The sequence below is a fragment of the Chaetodon auriga genome, chromosome 21 (assembly GCF_051107435.1).
Source record: "Chaetodon auriga isolate fChaAug3 chromosome 21, fChaAug3.hap1, whole genome shotgun sequence".
Lineage (NCBI taxonomy): Eukaryota > Metazoa > Chordata > Actinopteri > Chaetodontiformes > Chaetodontidae > Chaetodon > Chaetodon auriga.
Window position 1 is genome coordinate 8,925,900 of NC_135094.1, and position 15,609 is coordinate 8,941,508.

At 42.8% G+C, this 15,609-nt stretch overlaps 1 protein-coding gene across 2 annotated transcripts; it reads left to right on the forward strand.

The window, feature by feature from the left end:
- Positions 1-58: 58 nt before the first annotated feature.
- plcd1a (phospholipase C, delta 1a) lies at positions 59-15,561 on the forward strand. 2 transcript variants are annotated; one of them, XM_076761652.1, is made up of 15 exons: positions 59-306; positions 4,362-4,520; positions 8,183-8,411; positions 8,545-8,674; positions 8,801-9,029; positions 9,138-9,339; positions 10,283-10,427; positions 10,539-10,691; positions 11,803-11,952; positions 12,043-12,199; positions 12,300-12,416; positions 12,512-12,690; positions 13,263-13,398; positions 13,544-13,693; positions 14,579-15,561. In XM_076761652.1, exons 1-15 carry the CDS (start codon positions 276-278, stop codon positions 14,668-14,670), a joined length of 2,259 nt encoding a protein of 752 aa, XP_076617767.1. In that variant the 5' UTR covers positions 59-275; the 3' UTR covers positions 14,671-15,561. The 2 variants fall into 2 exon arrangements, with proteins under 2 accessions (XP_076617767.1, XP_076617766.1); XM_076761651.1 differs by lacking the exon at positions 59-306 and adding an exon at positions 1,276-1,540.
- The last annotated feature ends 48 nt before the right edge of the window (positions 15,562-15,609 follow it).

Below are 15,609 nucleotides of genomic sequence, written 5' to 3' on the forward strand. Positions count from 1 at the left end.
TCCAAAGGGAGTTGACTGAGAAGTCATAAGAGCAGTGTTGTACTTGTCAGACCGGTGTTGCAGTGGGTGTGGACTGAGAGCCTGATGGGTTGGAATTAACAGCGCACTGTGTGGGTCGGTTCAGAGGGGGGGACACAGATTGGATTATTCCCCACACAGGACGCACAGGCAAGTGCTCATGCTTGTGATAGCCCCTATCATATAGTCGGCACTACTCTGGAGGAGAAAGAGGACTTTGGCCAGGCGCATGGTGATTTGTTCGGACTGAAGCCACGATGGAGCAAAATGGCACAGCTGGGAAACATGGTGAGTTGGTGCGTGGTGACGCACAGCGTGCAGGTTTTACTTTAATGCCTGTTTAATTCTACGAGATCACCTGTTGAAGTGTTTTCCACTGGGTGGAGTGGGGAATATTTAATGTGTGAAATATGAGTTTTGTTTGTGTGTGTGTGCGTGTGTGTGTGAGAGAGAGAGAGACATTATTTTAAAGGTCTGTAATCAAAGAATAGCCAAAAAGTGTTACAGAGCTACATATGCTGATGTTTCTATTTGTGATTTCGTCACAAAAATAAAAGCCAACGTGTACTTAATGCTGCTGCTGCTGCTGTTCACACAACACTGGGTGCTTGTTGCTTTGCTCTAAAACAGATATGTCTTCTAGACATTCAGGTTTAGGATTGTGGTTTGATGGCATGTTCCCATTTCCATGACGATATCGCGCTCCACACATTGGAGAATCCCTCATGCACGCAGGTGGCATGTCTAACCACTCTGCTCATTTAGCTTTGGGGATGATGGATGACTTGTAAATGATTTTAAAGGAAACGCGACAGTGTGTTTTCATCAACCTCCAAACACGCGGAAACATTTTCATCGAGATTCAGCTGTCTGGAGAGCAGAAAACAAATATGTTTTTAGAGCGGCAACCAAAAATCACAGTTTCGTTTTCAGACATCTCTACCATGCGATGGCGCTATTTCACAGCACAGCATGAAAACATTGTTACTCACGTTGTGAATAGAAGCTCGTGCGTGCAGCCAAGTTCAACCCAAAAAACAGTGCAAGTCAAGACAATTGACAAACATGTCATGTGCTTCTCTTAAAGCAATGAAATGCCTAAGATTGTCAGTGTTTTTCGATAATTCTCGAGCCAATCAAAAGGTGTCCCAACCCACTGGCATTAAGATGCGTCAACAGCTATAAGAGTTTAAGACTGAGGCTAAATCACCATGTAGACCCGTTCTTCAGTCCTCTGAGCGTGCACAGACGGATAGTCTTCGCTTCAGGGAATATAACAGGGCAGTAGATGAACTTAGGTCCGCCCCATGAGGCGGGGGGGCGACTACGTGGTAGCTTCTTCTCTTCCACACCGAGCACAGAGTAAACAGCGGCTGGATATACTTATAAATTCTACTTTTTGACAAGAAAAGTTATCCCACCATGTCTTGTTTACATAAACGTCCGAAGAGGACGAAATCCGAGGAGCAGGCTTTCCAGGAGCAGGTGAAAAAAGTTGCGCAGGAGAATGGAAAACTCCTAGGTGAGTCCCCCCCAATAGGTGCAAAGGACGCGCGCACGGTTATTCTGCCGCGCGCGCACACACGCATGTATACACTTAATGTAAATCGCTGATCATATGTAACCCTGCAGAGTGACTCGCCTGTTGTTGGGAGGCAACATGCAGTGCACTAAAGAGGCTTGATCAAGGCTTCCTCCTTGCCTGGAGCGCTGGATTCTTTCTTTCTGCCGTGGTGACACCTCAGAGGAGGCTCAAGAAAATGACACGTCCATTTCTGTCTTTTTACAAATTGGGTCCAACACAGGAAACCCTGAAAAGAGCTTGATGAGCAGAGGGGAAATCCGCTGTGGTGTGTCTTCTTGACATTTTGTGCCTCTTAACTTTCATTATTCATTCGTCATTTTGAAAGAGAGCACAGCAGAGCAACACAAAGCAAACTCTCCAGAGCAAACAGCACTCAACCGGAGCTGCTGAGTTTGGCTGTTAAAGTCAGTAGACGAAGGAAATTCAACTTTTCGTTTAGCATCCATAAATGGGACATTTGGAGCGTCTGTCCCTGTGAAAAGTTTCCTCAGATCTCATTTATTTACTGGAAAAACACAAAGTATTATTCAGTGGTGAAAGACAGGTCTCAGACTCCCACTCAGGTTGCATGTGAACCCTTATCAAAATTCCCTCCAGCTATCACTCCCTGTTATTTAACCTTGATTCCTCTTGCCCTAGCTTGTCTCACAGGGTGTAGGCAGTATTACTGTGGGCTTAAGATCATTTCTTACCCAGCCTTGCATCTGAAACTGATTACTCTGCAAAGACGGAAAAGAAAGCTCACGAAAACGCTCCAAATGTACCGTATGACTCACTTTTTATGATTTGAGGAAGCGTTACGAATCACGGATGTATTTGTGGTTGTTGTGTTTCCATAACATAGAGGCACCTCTTCTTCACGGTAAAGCAGATTACATGGCAAACGAGGAGAAGCCGATGGAGTTAAGAAAGCCTGACTGAGCAGAGGCGGTGTCAGAGCTCTCGAGCTGCTTTGCCCAGTCCTCCTCCCTGGCTGCAGAGAGGCCAGAAGCTCATAAACGGCCTCTGTGGGTCTGTGCCGGGACCCGGGGAAAAAATGTCTGTAATGTTGTGGTCATGCCCACGACTCTGACACCGTCCCAGCTGAGTACAGTGAATGTACTACAGTTATCCTCAAATGCCCTGATTACTGAGAGGACATAAGTTAATACACATTTCTGACTCAACTCCTCTGTTAACAAGTATTTTAAGCTTGTGTGATGCAAAATGTGCATGCAAAGATCAGTCCCACCCGTGTGACAAACACCAGGATTACTTCACTTCTGCACAGCTGGGAAACAAATAAACTAAGCGTTGCTCTGCCAACATCTGCCTGCGAACTTACAGTGGCTTAATGTCAGAAATGAATTGTGAATCATTCTTTCAGTGGATGTCACACACCCTTCTCAGAAAGCCATTAATCAGCAGATTACTTCACCTGAATGATAAGCCACTGGCACGGCTCATCGGTTGACAAACGCTGTGTGAAACAATGTGCTGAACATGACTGAGACTGTTACACATCAGTCAGCTGACTGTGCTCACGTCTGTCATCAGACTACAGGCTCTTTTTCGGACAAAATTAGTAGTACAAAATATATATAACGTAATATATATAAGGAAAAGTAAGTCCACTTGGGTCGTTCAATTTTATGCAACTTTATGCTTCTTTTCCACTAAATCTCAGAGGAAAATATTAGACTTTTAATCCACTACATTTGTCTGACATCTTTAGTTACAACTTACTTTTCTGATTTCATGTGTTCCTTCACGGGTTGATAAAATTCTCCGACTTCTTAAGATAAATGAACGACTTAAAAACTGGATGAGTTGTAAACAAAGTGTTGCCTTTTTAGAGATATGTGGTTCTCACAAACATACAATGATGTTATAGAATATGATGCATTGCTCCAGATTAAAGTATATAGTATAGTAGTTTAGTATATAGTATAGGAATAGTATCTATAGCAGTAAAATGCAGCATACACATGAATGCAGCAGTGATATTAATCTAAAAACATCAGATATAAAAGGGATCATTTTAATGTGCAATAACTACTTTTACTTCTGATACTTTAAGTACATGTTGCTGATAATAAATACATTATTAAGTGAAGTTTCGAATGCAGGACTTTGCCTTGTAGTGGAGTATTTTCACAGTGTGGTATTAGTACTTTCACTGAAGTAAAGGATCTAAATATTTCTTCCACCCCTGCTTAAAGGGCCACACCACTGATTTTACACATAATGGCCAATTTAGAGATAATATTCACCCTATCTTAAACCCTTTCCCTCCCTTCTCTAAGTGTAATTATTAAATTGGGAAAAAAACAAAAAAAAAGCAAAAAAAATAATTGATTTAACTGAATGTAAAACTAGTCAAATCTAAGTCATTCCCAGCTGAGTGGCCTTGGAACACTGAATATGGTAAAACAGGTATTACACCTGTGTTACAAAGTGGAGGCAGGGAGGGTTGAGCAGAAGGATGCTGTTTGTTGCGTTATGGTGACTGTATGTCAAGCATTTCTGGAGCCCTGGAGGATATGTCATCCTGCACTGCTGTGATTTTGTCTGTTCTTTATGAAGCTTTGTGGAAGTGAAATACTAACTTAACGGAGAATCCCCATAAGGAAATGAAACCTGTGTATTCGAAACATACACTAACTCTTATCCTTATTAGCAATGTCATAATTTCCCTTGTTCATGCACCGAACATTACAGGTCATCTCGGTTCATCAGATTTGTGTGTGACCTCTCTCCAACCTCGCCACTCCTGCAGGTTTGGAGGGAGATGCAGATCTCCAGTTCCTGCTGGTCGGTGGGGATTTGGTCAAGGTTCGCTCGAGCTCCTGGAAGAAGAACCGCTTCTTCAAACTGCAGGAAGACTGCAAAACGTTCTGGCACGAATCCCACAAAACGTTCAAGCGAAACCAGACCTGTGAGTGACATCTTCTTCTGGCTTACACCTTATGTTTGCATAATTCTGTTTTTGTGTGTGAGCAAAATAGGATTTCATTTACATAATTCACACACTGGAGGGAAGCTCTGTTAAACTTCCCTCCCTCTGAGTTCTGCAAGTCATTTTATTTTACTTACCCGTACATCCTTCTTATTCTGTCAGCTCAGAGTCCTTTCAGACTTCAACAATAGAGCTTGTTGCTCTACAGCGCGCACACAAACACACCCTTCAAATCCCACTGGTGCTCCAGAATATGTGCGATGTGGTGGTGAAATGGAAACAACTCGCACAGATACAGCAGCCAAAGACAGACTGGAAAATACCAGTGTGAATCCTGACTGTTTGTTCGTCCGTGTGTGTGAGCGAGATTATTTTCCTCTGATTTCTGGTTCAGTGGTCCACTGTCAGGGTGTGAATGTATGTATGCGTCCTCTGGGCTTCTGGTAGCTCTGATTTATCTCCCATCCTGGCAGCAGCTGCTGCTACCAGGGCTGATAACCTCTGCCCTGAGCCTCAGCCTTGAACAAACACTGAAAGACAGACCGGTGCGCCTTATATTCCCCATACAGACACAATAGATAACACACACAGAGGCGATATCAAGCGATGCCGTTGTGTGAATGGTCATGAGTCAAAGCCATTTTTTAACACGACCAAACTCGCTCAGAGATGGACCTTGCGTTTGCAGGCATTTCCTTGTTTACGGAAATAAGCCTGCATGTTTTATTGCTTTCCTGTGGGCTTTAGCAAACCGCAATTACCAATCAGCTCTAAAGTGCTTTGGCACAAGGTAAGAGAGCGTGGGAGGACAGCACGTATTGTTTTTGACCAGATTCATCTGCTGTGGTAGGTTTAGTGTTTTATCAGTGGGCAGTCCTGTTATAAATGATGATTCTGCTTGCCCACATTGATGTTCTGCATCTTGTGTCAACAGTGATTGTTTATACATTAAACATTGTTTGCATGTCTGTATCTATGCTGCAACAGAGATCTCCTCTGTCGCTCTCGCTGAGCTTTCTCCCTTTTTTCTTTAGTTTTTCCTCATCTGAGCTGAGCATCTGAGAGGAGAGGCGACGATTATGAGTCGCTGTTGTATTTATGGCTTGTTCTGGCTGCAGTGCAACAGTATAAGTCAAAAGTTAGAAGCTTCCTGACTTAAATCAGGAAACATCTGATTAAATATTTGATGCCAACTTTTTGACACTGTTCAATGCGACGGACAGATTTTGGCCAGTGCAGAGCTGAGATTTAAAGCCTGTAAATCATCCACACACTGATCCAAAAAAGCCCTCCACTCTGGATCACTTCTCATTGGTCCCCACAGACTGGAAAGCTCAGTTTTTTCCCACACTCACTGACTGTCATTCGCCTTGATAGCATCCACAGATACACACTGTCAGGGTCGCACAAGGTAGATGTCACAGGCTTTACATTCTCCATAAAGATAACACACACACATCCCATGAGACTCTTCCCTTGTATAGCCATCGGTCTGATATTTGTCACACAGATAAAGGTGTTTGCAGACTTATCAGATCAGAATTTGACTAAACGATATTCGCGTCAAAGGCTGACAGATAGGGTAAGTAGGTGGTTACTGTTTTGTGTGCCATTCCACAAAGTTTATTTTGTGTATAATATCTTTTAACTTCCCACTTCAGCTCCAAGCTGAATATTAACCTTCAGGTCAACTTTACTCATTCACTGATGTGGCTAACTAAGGCTCCCGCTCTCTGGGAAACAGCCTCTTCACTGCTAAATGTTGAGCTTTAGAAACAGCAGCATGAACTTTGTCTGGGCTGCCACAATAATCTCATTGTGTGAAATTTCATCTGGTATTTAAGCAATGCCAGTGTGACGCGGATGACAAGACTTGGACACTGTGGGTCGGCTCTCCAGATGGGATTCTCTGAAAATGATCCAAATTCACGACCCTAAACTCCTCTTCAGAGGCCTGTTTTGCTGGGGATAATGTGCATGTGCAGATTAAACAAACACTGCCCTTCTGGTGAGTGCCTCTAAGGTATTTTGTTCATCTAGCAGTCAGCTGAGAGTACACCATGAAGCCTTTGGTGCATTTCGCCACACCGCCCCCTCACTGTTGTGTTTTGCTGTTCGAGTAGCCTGACCTTTAGATTCATCCTGCCCTTAGATAGTCTCCAGTTCTCACAGGAACAATGGTTGCTCTTCATTTGACTCTGCAACCCTGGGATGTAAAGGGTAGAAACACTGATTGTAACCCAGCTACAACATATGGCCTCTTCGCTAAGCCTGTGGTCTTTGCTGTTTTGTTACAAGGGGTACATGCTCTTCCGTATTTTAAGCTGCTCAACAACAGAACTGGCCCCCAATGTATGAGTAAGAACAGGCTGTATGTGCTGAGACCTTCAGTCTATTTCAGCGTCTGATACAACATGTTTTTAGCGCTAGAAATGAGATCACAGTGTTTTATGTGTGCCAGGCCGTGAGGCAAGAAGATCAAGGGAGGCCAGATTGCATCAACTATTGTTAAGTGCAGCAATCAGATCTCAGTGGAATGTGTTTGGGTTGTTCAGCGGACACCAACAAAATGTCTGGGAGATCATCTCTGAGGCTCAGACGGACTCATGCTCAGCCTACTGTTGTTATGTAACATGTTTGGTAGGTGAGTGTTGGGTATTTAACTAACATTGCTGCTGGATTTGCAAATACGCAGCTGTTTGCGAACATGTTTGCCACAGAAACATTATAAGGTGTTTGCCCAAGAACCAGTTGTTTCTGCATTAAGATAAACTGCTTGGGGGTCAAACCCAGACTGCTGCGCCATCCTTCAAACATCCAGTGTGCTTGAAGGCTGCTGCTGAAGAGTTATATGTTTTTATCTGTCGTCGTGTGCCTTGTGAATGAAGGCCACACAAGTCAGCTACCACACAGAAACAAAAGCCTTCCTGTAGATAAGACTGAAAAACAGTTTCTGGCACTCTGATGTTCCCATCGAGATAAAAAGTCTGCAGCCCCAAGATACCGACTTGTCCAAGGAAGAGTTATCAAGTTTGCTTCGAGGAGTCAAATGTCACTGCCAGCTGCTTCGAGGCTGCACCCAAATATCACACTCAAAATTACATACAGATCTAACAGCACCATTGACAATATTTACCACCGCTGATGACAGGCGATCAATAGAAAAGCACTTAAAGCCTCAATGCAAAACACATTTTAATTTACAATTTACATTAAAAACATAGATTTTTAGTTCATTGCTTAAGATTGTTTCTCACATTTCTTAATGCAAATATTTTATAATGCAATGCTGAAAATGTATCAGATTGTGAGGACCGACAAAGGAGAACTTCATTTTATTTTGTCTGTAATCCAGACAAGGAGTTTCCACCTTTGTCTAATTAGTTTGTGAAACTTTAAAATAGTCTCTGAATCCTGAGGGGATGTTGCACATCAAACTCAATTTAACTAGACATTTAAATGATCTGAATATTGTCATTTTTTGCAATTACAGCACTGTTAAGACTTGCTCAGGCTCCTCTCTGTGTGACTTCTAGTGTTTTGAGAGCTGATGTCTGCAGACTCCAGTTATTATCAAACCAGCTGTTGGTGATGTCTCAAGGACCAGAGTTCCTAACAAACTGCTTCCTCTCTCCAAACAGTCTCCATTGATGACATCGATTCAGTGCGCAAGGGCCGTCAGTCAGAGGGGCTCAACAAACACACCGAGCCCTCTGTTGAAGACCGATGCTTCTCCATCATCTTCAAGGGCCGCAAGAAAAATCTGGACCTGCTGGCAGCCAGTGGGGTGGAGGCAAAACAGTGGGTCAACGGCATAGAGAAGATCATCAACAATATGCAAAACCTCAGCCGCCAGCAGAAGAGCGAGCAGTATCCTTGACAAAGACCACCTGGGAAATGTGATTACATAAATGATTTGTTGATTCTTCTTTATAAGTGTTTCAGTTGAGTTGTGTAGTTTCACAGATGATGTGCAAACCAAATCCTTACATCCAAATGCCAGCTGGATCATCAACTGCATGCGGAAAGCAGACAAGAACGAGGACAACAAGATGACCCTGAAGGAGCTGAAGCACTTCCTGCGACAGATCAACATCGAAGTGGACGACGCTTACGCAGAGGATATTTTCAAGGTGAGAGAACTCATGGACGAGCCTTTGTATCCCACACAGCTACATTTTAAGATCAGTGTACAATCCATAAACTTCAGATCAGAAGTCTTTTTGTATGATTGGTCCATCATGTCTCACGTTTCACAGAAATGCGACAAGTCCAATTCAGGCACGTTGGAGGGCTCAGAGATCAAGCACTTCTACGACCTGCTGACACACCGAGAGGAGATAGATGTGATTTATGAAAATTACGCTCAAACAGACGGTCAGATGAGCGCCACAGACCTGCTCAACTTCCTGCTAAATGAGCAGAGGGACCAGGCGTCCATGGAGGACGCTCTCAAGCTGATCGAAAAACACGAGGTGGACGGGACAGGTAGGGTTAACTCAGAAGAGTCACTCGTCTTTGGGGCTTGAAACAACACCACAGAGAGCAAACATACATTGACATATTTCATCATCATGTCTGTCCTCTGTCCACCAGCGAAGGAGAAGAATCGTATGACCAAAGATGGCTTCCTGATGTACCTGCATCAAGAGGAAGGCTCCATCCTCAACCCGGCTCATAAACACGTGTATCAGGACATGAACCAGCCTCTCAACCATTACTACATCTCCTCCTCCCACAACACATACCTGATGGAGGACCAACTCAAAGGACCCAGCAGCACAGAAGCCTACATAAAGTAACTATTTAAAGCAACATACTGTTCATGACTGAAGCCGAATTCCTCCTTTAGCAGCTTTACCCCATCGTGCTAATAGTATTATTTCTTCATAAAAGCAGCTTGACAGTGAGGTGTTTTGCTCATATTCTCTCCCTCAAAGGAATTTTCTTCATATTTAGGGCAAACGTTCACTTGGACTGATTAGACTTTGGTGGTCAAAGGTCACTGTGACCTTACAAAACACATTTTTTGGCCGTAACTCAAGAATTCACTTGCTAATTTTGTCCATATTTCACAAAAATGTCTGATAGCTTGAAATGATGAAGTGAAGACATTTAATATCCAAAAGTTCAAAGGTCAACTTCACTGTGACATTGTATCATTCTGCAAAAACACTTTTCTGGCCATTATTCATCACCATAACTCAGGAACAGAAGGGGAGATTGTGACCATATTTCACATTTGGTCAGATACTGAATTGCTGACACTAATCTTGGGTGTCCACCTTTAAAATGTGCTTGCTGTGCATCCATATTTGAAGCATTGTAGCCCACCACATCCTCCTTGGTTTTGCTGGTAATGAGCTTCAGGTTATTGTTTCTATCAGTCCTCTGCAGAAATGGTGTCTAAGTGAAGACAGCATGTTTATCACTGGACATTATTCTTTGGAATCATAAATGTCGATATAGGGATAACTTCCATTTCAGCAAAAAATACACTTAATCCCCTTTATTAAATTCCCTCAAAGTCTTCATTACAGATATTATATGAATCTGGACGGACGTAGATGTAAACTGCAACACTGCAGAGCCATACAACCACGAGGCCTTCAAAAAGCACTGGCAGGGATTGACACTAGTTTCATTTGGTTGAAAATGCAAATAAAGTTCCTGGAAATGTATCTGCGTGAGAGTGACCCCAGTGGTGTGCAGGTTTTCATGAAGGCTGCTTTGCCTCGCAGAGCCCTGATGAAGAGCTGTCGCTGTGTGGAGCTGGACTGTTGGGACGGCGCTAACGGCGAGCCTGTGATTTACCACGGCTACACGCTCACATCCAAAGTGCTCTTCAGAGACGTCGTCAAAGCCATCAAAGAGTACGCCTTCAAAGTATGTGACATATATCACCTGTGGTATTGGATGTACCATTTATTTTCCATTCCTGTTCTCATTCATACGATTCTGGAGAGGCTGAGCTTCACCTTCACTTTGTTTCTCCAGACGTCTGAGTACCCAGTGATCCTGTCCCTGGAGAACCACTGCAGCGTGGACCAACAGAAGATCATGGCCCACCACTTGATCTCCATCCTGGGCGATGCTTTGGTCACAAAGCCTCTGGGCAACACCATGCCCGCCAACTTCCCCTCACCTGAGGTGTGTGGCCTCTAACCTGAGCTCATTCATACCACATCACATTCACAGTCTTTAGAGCTTTGCTGTAAATACCTTCTCACAGAAGATCACACCTAAAAATTCTAAGTTAATGAATCGCTCTGCCAGATTTTTTTCACTTTCCTGTTTACTTTAACTTGGACTATTAGATTTGTCTGGGAAGGAAGCTGATGAGATTAACGTTACACCCATCCCCATTATGTGAGCACCAAATAAACCACATAATCAAAACAGCATCAGTTTTAAGCCTCCGCTCCTCCTCCGTGTGTTGTCAATGTTGGTACACAAGAGTTTTGCACTTCATAAGCTTGTTTTAGTGAGCACTTTCAGAGCTGTTGTTTATTAACTAATAAGTTGTTAAAAGATCGGACGACAAGGCCTGGTAGCGTGTGAGAGGGCACCTTGTTTGATAAGTGAGGTTGATGGCCAGTGGAATTTCATTTTTATGTGAGCAGAGGTTGGTATTTAGTGTTTGCACACAAGGCGTGCAAGGAATGCGCACATTCGTTTAACACTAACACAAACTGGTTTCATGATTGCAGTTTCCACTGCCCACCTCTCAGACATGTTGGCCTCTCTTTAAAAAGCCTTTTGGCCTCAACTTGTGTGTCTTTTTTTAAGTCTTTCGTTACTCTCTTTTCCATTTTCCTCCTTTTCCCTACATCTTTCCTCCTTAAACCTTATATCTTTGATAGTAAGGACTCGCAGGGCTCCCAGATGAACTGAAACATTTTCTCATTATTGGTAGAGACATGCAAAGAGGGAAGTATTAGCGTGTCAAAGCATCTTTCAGAGACATTCCTAAGCCCTTGTGGGCTGCCCTGTTCAGATGTAGCACCCAATGGATGAATGCCTGTGGCATTGTCAGCCTCAAATGAAATTATAATTATGCATTACACATTTTCCTTTCTGTCATTGGCTGTTGAGAGGGCGTGTTGAGCAGTCACCAATAACACGTGCTTTTTGCTGTTGAAAAGTAAGAGTGTGCTTCCCTGCATTTAACGGCAAATTACTGCACAGAATGTATCCCGAGTTTTGTGTTTGGAAATTGCATAACAACACATAAAAACACATTTTCTCTGTTTCTGAGCAGGAGCTGAAGGGCAAGTTCCTCATCAAGGGAAAGCGATTGAACAAACTGGATGCTGCCTTCAACAACGACAGCACCATAGAGGAAGACACTGTGTCTGAGGAGGATGAGGCTTCAGAATGTAAGGAGAACGGCCAAAAAGCCAAACCAAAGGTGTGTAAAGTGCTTATTATTATTATTACTTTCTTTTTTTGACTTTCAATGAAGAGAATGAAACTGATCCACTATCCCATCTCCTTTTAGAAATCAAAGATCAAACTTGCCAAGCAGCTCTCAGACATCGTCATCTACTGCAAGAGTGTCCATTTTAACAGCTTTGAACACGCCAAGGACAACCAGGCCTTCTACGAGATGTCGTCCTTCAAGGAGAGTAAAGCTTTCAGCCTGGCTGAGACTTCAGGTGAACATGGCCACCATGAACCTTACTGACAAGCATGATTATGATTTCTCATGAGTGTTGAAGTGTGTTAAAGCATTGGTGTTTTGATGTGGTCTGGTAGGTACTGCCTACATCCATCACAACATGGACAAACTCAGTCGGATCTACCCAGCTGGCTCCAGAACTGACTCCTCCAACTACAACCCAGTGCCCATGTGGAACGTTGGCTGCCAGATAGGTACACACCCACTACTACATGCAGAAATACAGCCGTTATTTTTATATTAAGAGTAATGGTTTCACCCCCTTCTCTCTCTGCTTTGGCTTTTTTAGTGGCATTGAACTTCCAGACTCCCTCCAAGGAGATGCACCTAAACCAAGGTCAGTTTCTGCCAAATGGTGTCTGTGGCTACATCCTGAAACCGGAATTTCTGAGAAGCCTGTCCTCTCAGTTCGATCCCAACACGCTAACCAAAGGGCCCTGGCTGAAGAGGAAGACCTTTCATGTCATGGTGAGTTTACCTGAGGTCACACCTGAAAGAAGGACTTAGTTCCTTTAAGCAAACATCTCTTTACATGCACAAGCTTCCTGTGTATCCCTGAGGCCTAACAACAGCAGCATTTTCAGACTTTTTTGACTGGGCCAGCCCAAGTGGGGCAATAATATATATCTACTTTAAGTACTAACATTACAGTATCTTACATTTCTGTGTTGAAAATGTTTGTTTGAATGAAAAATAGTCTGACCAATCACAACACAAGAGAGTGGCAGCATACAAATATAAAGCTTTCATGAGGATTTACGGGGATCTATTGGTAGAAATGTAATGTAATATTCACAGTAATGTTTTCATGAGTGTACAGTCACCTGAAAAGAAGTATTCATTGTGTTTTTGTTACCTTAGAATGAGCCCTTTATATCTACAGAAGGATCTATCCATGGAGTCCCCCTACACTGTTTACATCTGTGTTTTCAAGCTAGCAGTTTTCTTGCATTTATAAGTGCTGTAGACATGATTTTTTTTTTGTTGTTCAATATATGCATTGCTACATGTTTGCTTGTTTTCATATCTCAATACAAAAGATCATCTCAGCTCAGCAGTTACCTAAAATCAACAAGGACAAACACAAATCCATTGTTGACCCTCTGGTGAGAGTGGAGGTCTACGGTGTCCCGGCAGACAACGCCAGCAAGGAGACACACTACATTGAAAACAATGGTGAGCATAAGACTCATAAACACACATGATGTGGGTATCTTTCTCTCAGAGCAAACATCAAACACTTTGGCAGAAAAATAAAATTCTATACAGTGTATAGTATTTTTGTGAGTTTCACCAGCTGAACAACAATCCGTCTTGGCAGGGTTCAACCCAATGTGGAATGAGAGATTCCAGTTTGACATCCAGGTCCCAGAGCTGGCCGTGGTGCGATTTGTGGTGGAGGACTATGACTCAACGTCCCAGAATGATCTCATCGGGCAGTACTGTCTACCGCTCACCAGTGTACAGAACGGTAAGAAAGTCGTGCTGAAACAGCAGGAAGCACATACCTGTAAAACCAATTCTTCAAGCCCCGCTGAGACAAGAGGACCTCCTACCCCAATTGGCATTGCACTCAAACCTGTCCCAGTGGCATTGCGGACTAAAATATGTTGTTGGGAAATTTGTCCAAAGAAGGAATTCCTGTCATAAAGTGTCTCAGATGAACCAGGGGTTGAACCCAAAAGGCAGAACTAGTGCAGTGTTAAAAATTTATTTAGTTCAGTGACAAACAACATAAATACTTAATGGGTGGCGAGATACGTGAGGGTCAACGCCAAAGAAAATAAGGCCAAAAAATGAGAAGTTAAGCAAGATCCAGTGCAAAACAAAACAAAAGTCCAAAATCACAGAAAGCACAAGGAAAACACTGGACTGCACATGTATGAGGTAAGACGGCAATCTGGTGAGAACAGACAGGAAAAACACTGTGAGGAGGGAGGCCTGATGTGGCACAGGTGAAAACGAACGAGGGACAGGTGACGCAAATCAATCACAAGGGCGGGAACACACAGGAGGTAAAGCAAAAGATGACTCGAAACATGACGATTCCTGCACAGTGAAAAGGTGCAAAGCCACCGAATGAATGTTACGTTCTACATAAGCTTTTTACTGAAAGGAAAATATTCAGACATTGTCTCAATACTTAATCATATTCTTCAAAATGCAATTTTGAGCAGAAACTTTATTGCTCAATAAAAACATGTCATCCACTTGTTTATTTGCCCTTCTAATGTACAAAACCTCCGAATATTGCGCCATACAAGATTTGCTTTATGTAAATCATATGACTTCAGTTTGTGTCCCATCTGCTGCCATATTTTGCTGACAAAGCTAAAACTCATTTCCTCGTCTCCAGGATATCGCCACATCCCGCTGCTCACCAAGAGAGGAGACGTCATCTGCTCCGCCGGACTGTTTGTGCACGTCATGCTCATCGACGCCGAGTAGGCTCGTGTTAGGAAAACCTTCACACCAGCAGCGACGCTCCTTGAAAACGCTAAAGGAATTGTCCAGTTTTAAAGCTAAATACTATAACTCTGATCGACCGTTTCCAAAGATTTTACATGGAAAAAAAACAATGTGTTGTCTGCAGAGCTGCAGCTGCTGACTCACCGTTGTCTGTGTGACACTTTCCTGTCATTGTTTAATTTTAGCTTTTTTAATAAGAGGTTTGGTGGAGAGCTCGGGTATGGCAACAAGGGAAGAGTGAGAGAAAATATGACTGGCAGAGCAGGCTTGGAAATAACTTGAAGGAAGCCATTATGTGTGCCATATTGCAGAGTGATTGGACGAGTAAGGTGACGATAAATAGACTGTGTAATTTCTGAGTAGTATTGTAATTTTTATCAGTTTCTTGAGGCTTTATATTCCATTCAGCGTCATAGAAATCATGCTCATACAATGCATGTATCAAGCAACACAACAAGCACTAAACTGTTACTGTTTTATGACTTTTCTAACTAGAACAAGCCTCGATTTACATTTTCTCAATATTAACACCATAATGATGTCGGTCACTGGAGTCTGATATCAAGGACAAATGTTTTGTGTCTGTGTGCATGTGTTCAGGTGGCCGTTCATTTTTAAAAAAAAAAAACAGACTAAGTGCTTTATAACTTCCTTTTGACTATTGATGTGATGAGCATGTCAAGGAATTAACTGTATCATATATGAACCTGTTCTAAACATGTTGAACCATAATTCACTTTATCAAGTATTTCATCATCCGATGTACTGCAGCAGTTTTTCTGTGACAAACTCCTGACTGTCAGTGCGCTCAAGTATGTGCTGTCGGATATCTACATTTGCACTAGCTTTCAAATAAAACCAGCAGAGTCACAGATTGAAGGTTTTGTATGTTTATTCATAATATAAGTGATTCATCCA

What these genes read in the sequence shown, in the direction of transcription:
- plcd1a (XM_076761651.1), top strand. Translation starts at nt 1,441, where the DNA reads ATGTCTTGTTTACATAAACGTCCGAAGAGGACGAAATCCGAGGAGCAG. An exon ending in TCAAAGAGTACGCCTTCAAA is followed by an intron (nt 10,428 to 10,538) that starts GTATGTGACATA and finishes TTGTTTCTCCAG; the next exon opens with ACGTCTGAGTACCCAGTGAT. An exon ending in ACACTACATTGAAAACAATG is followed by an intron (nt 13,399 to 13,543) that starts GTGAGCATAAGA and finishes CCGTCTTGGCAG; the next exon opens with GGTTCAACCCAATGTGGAAT.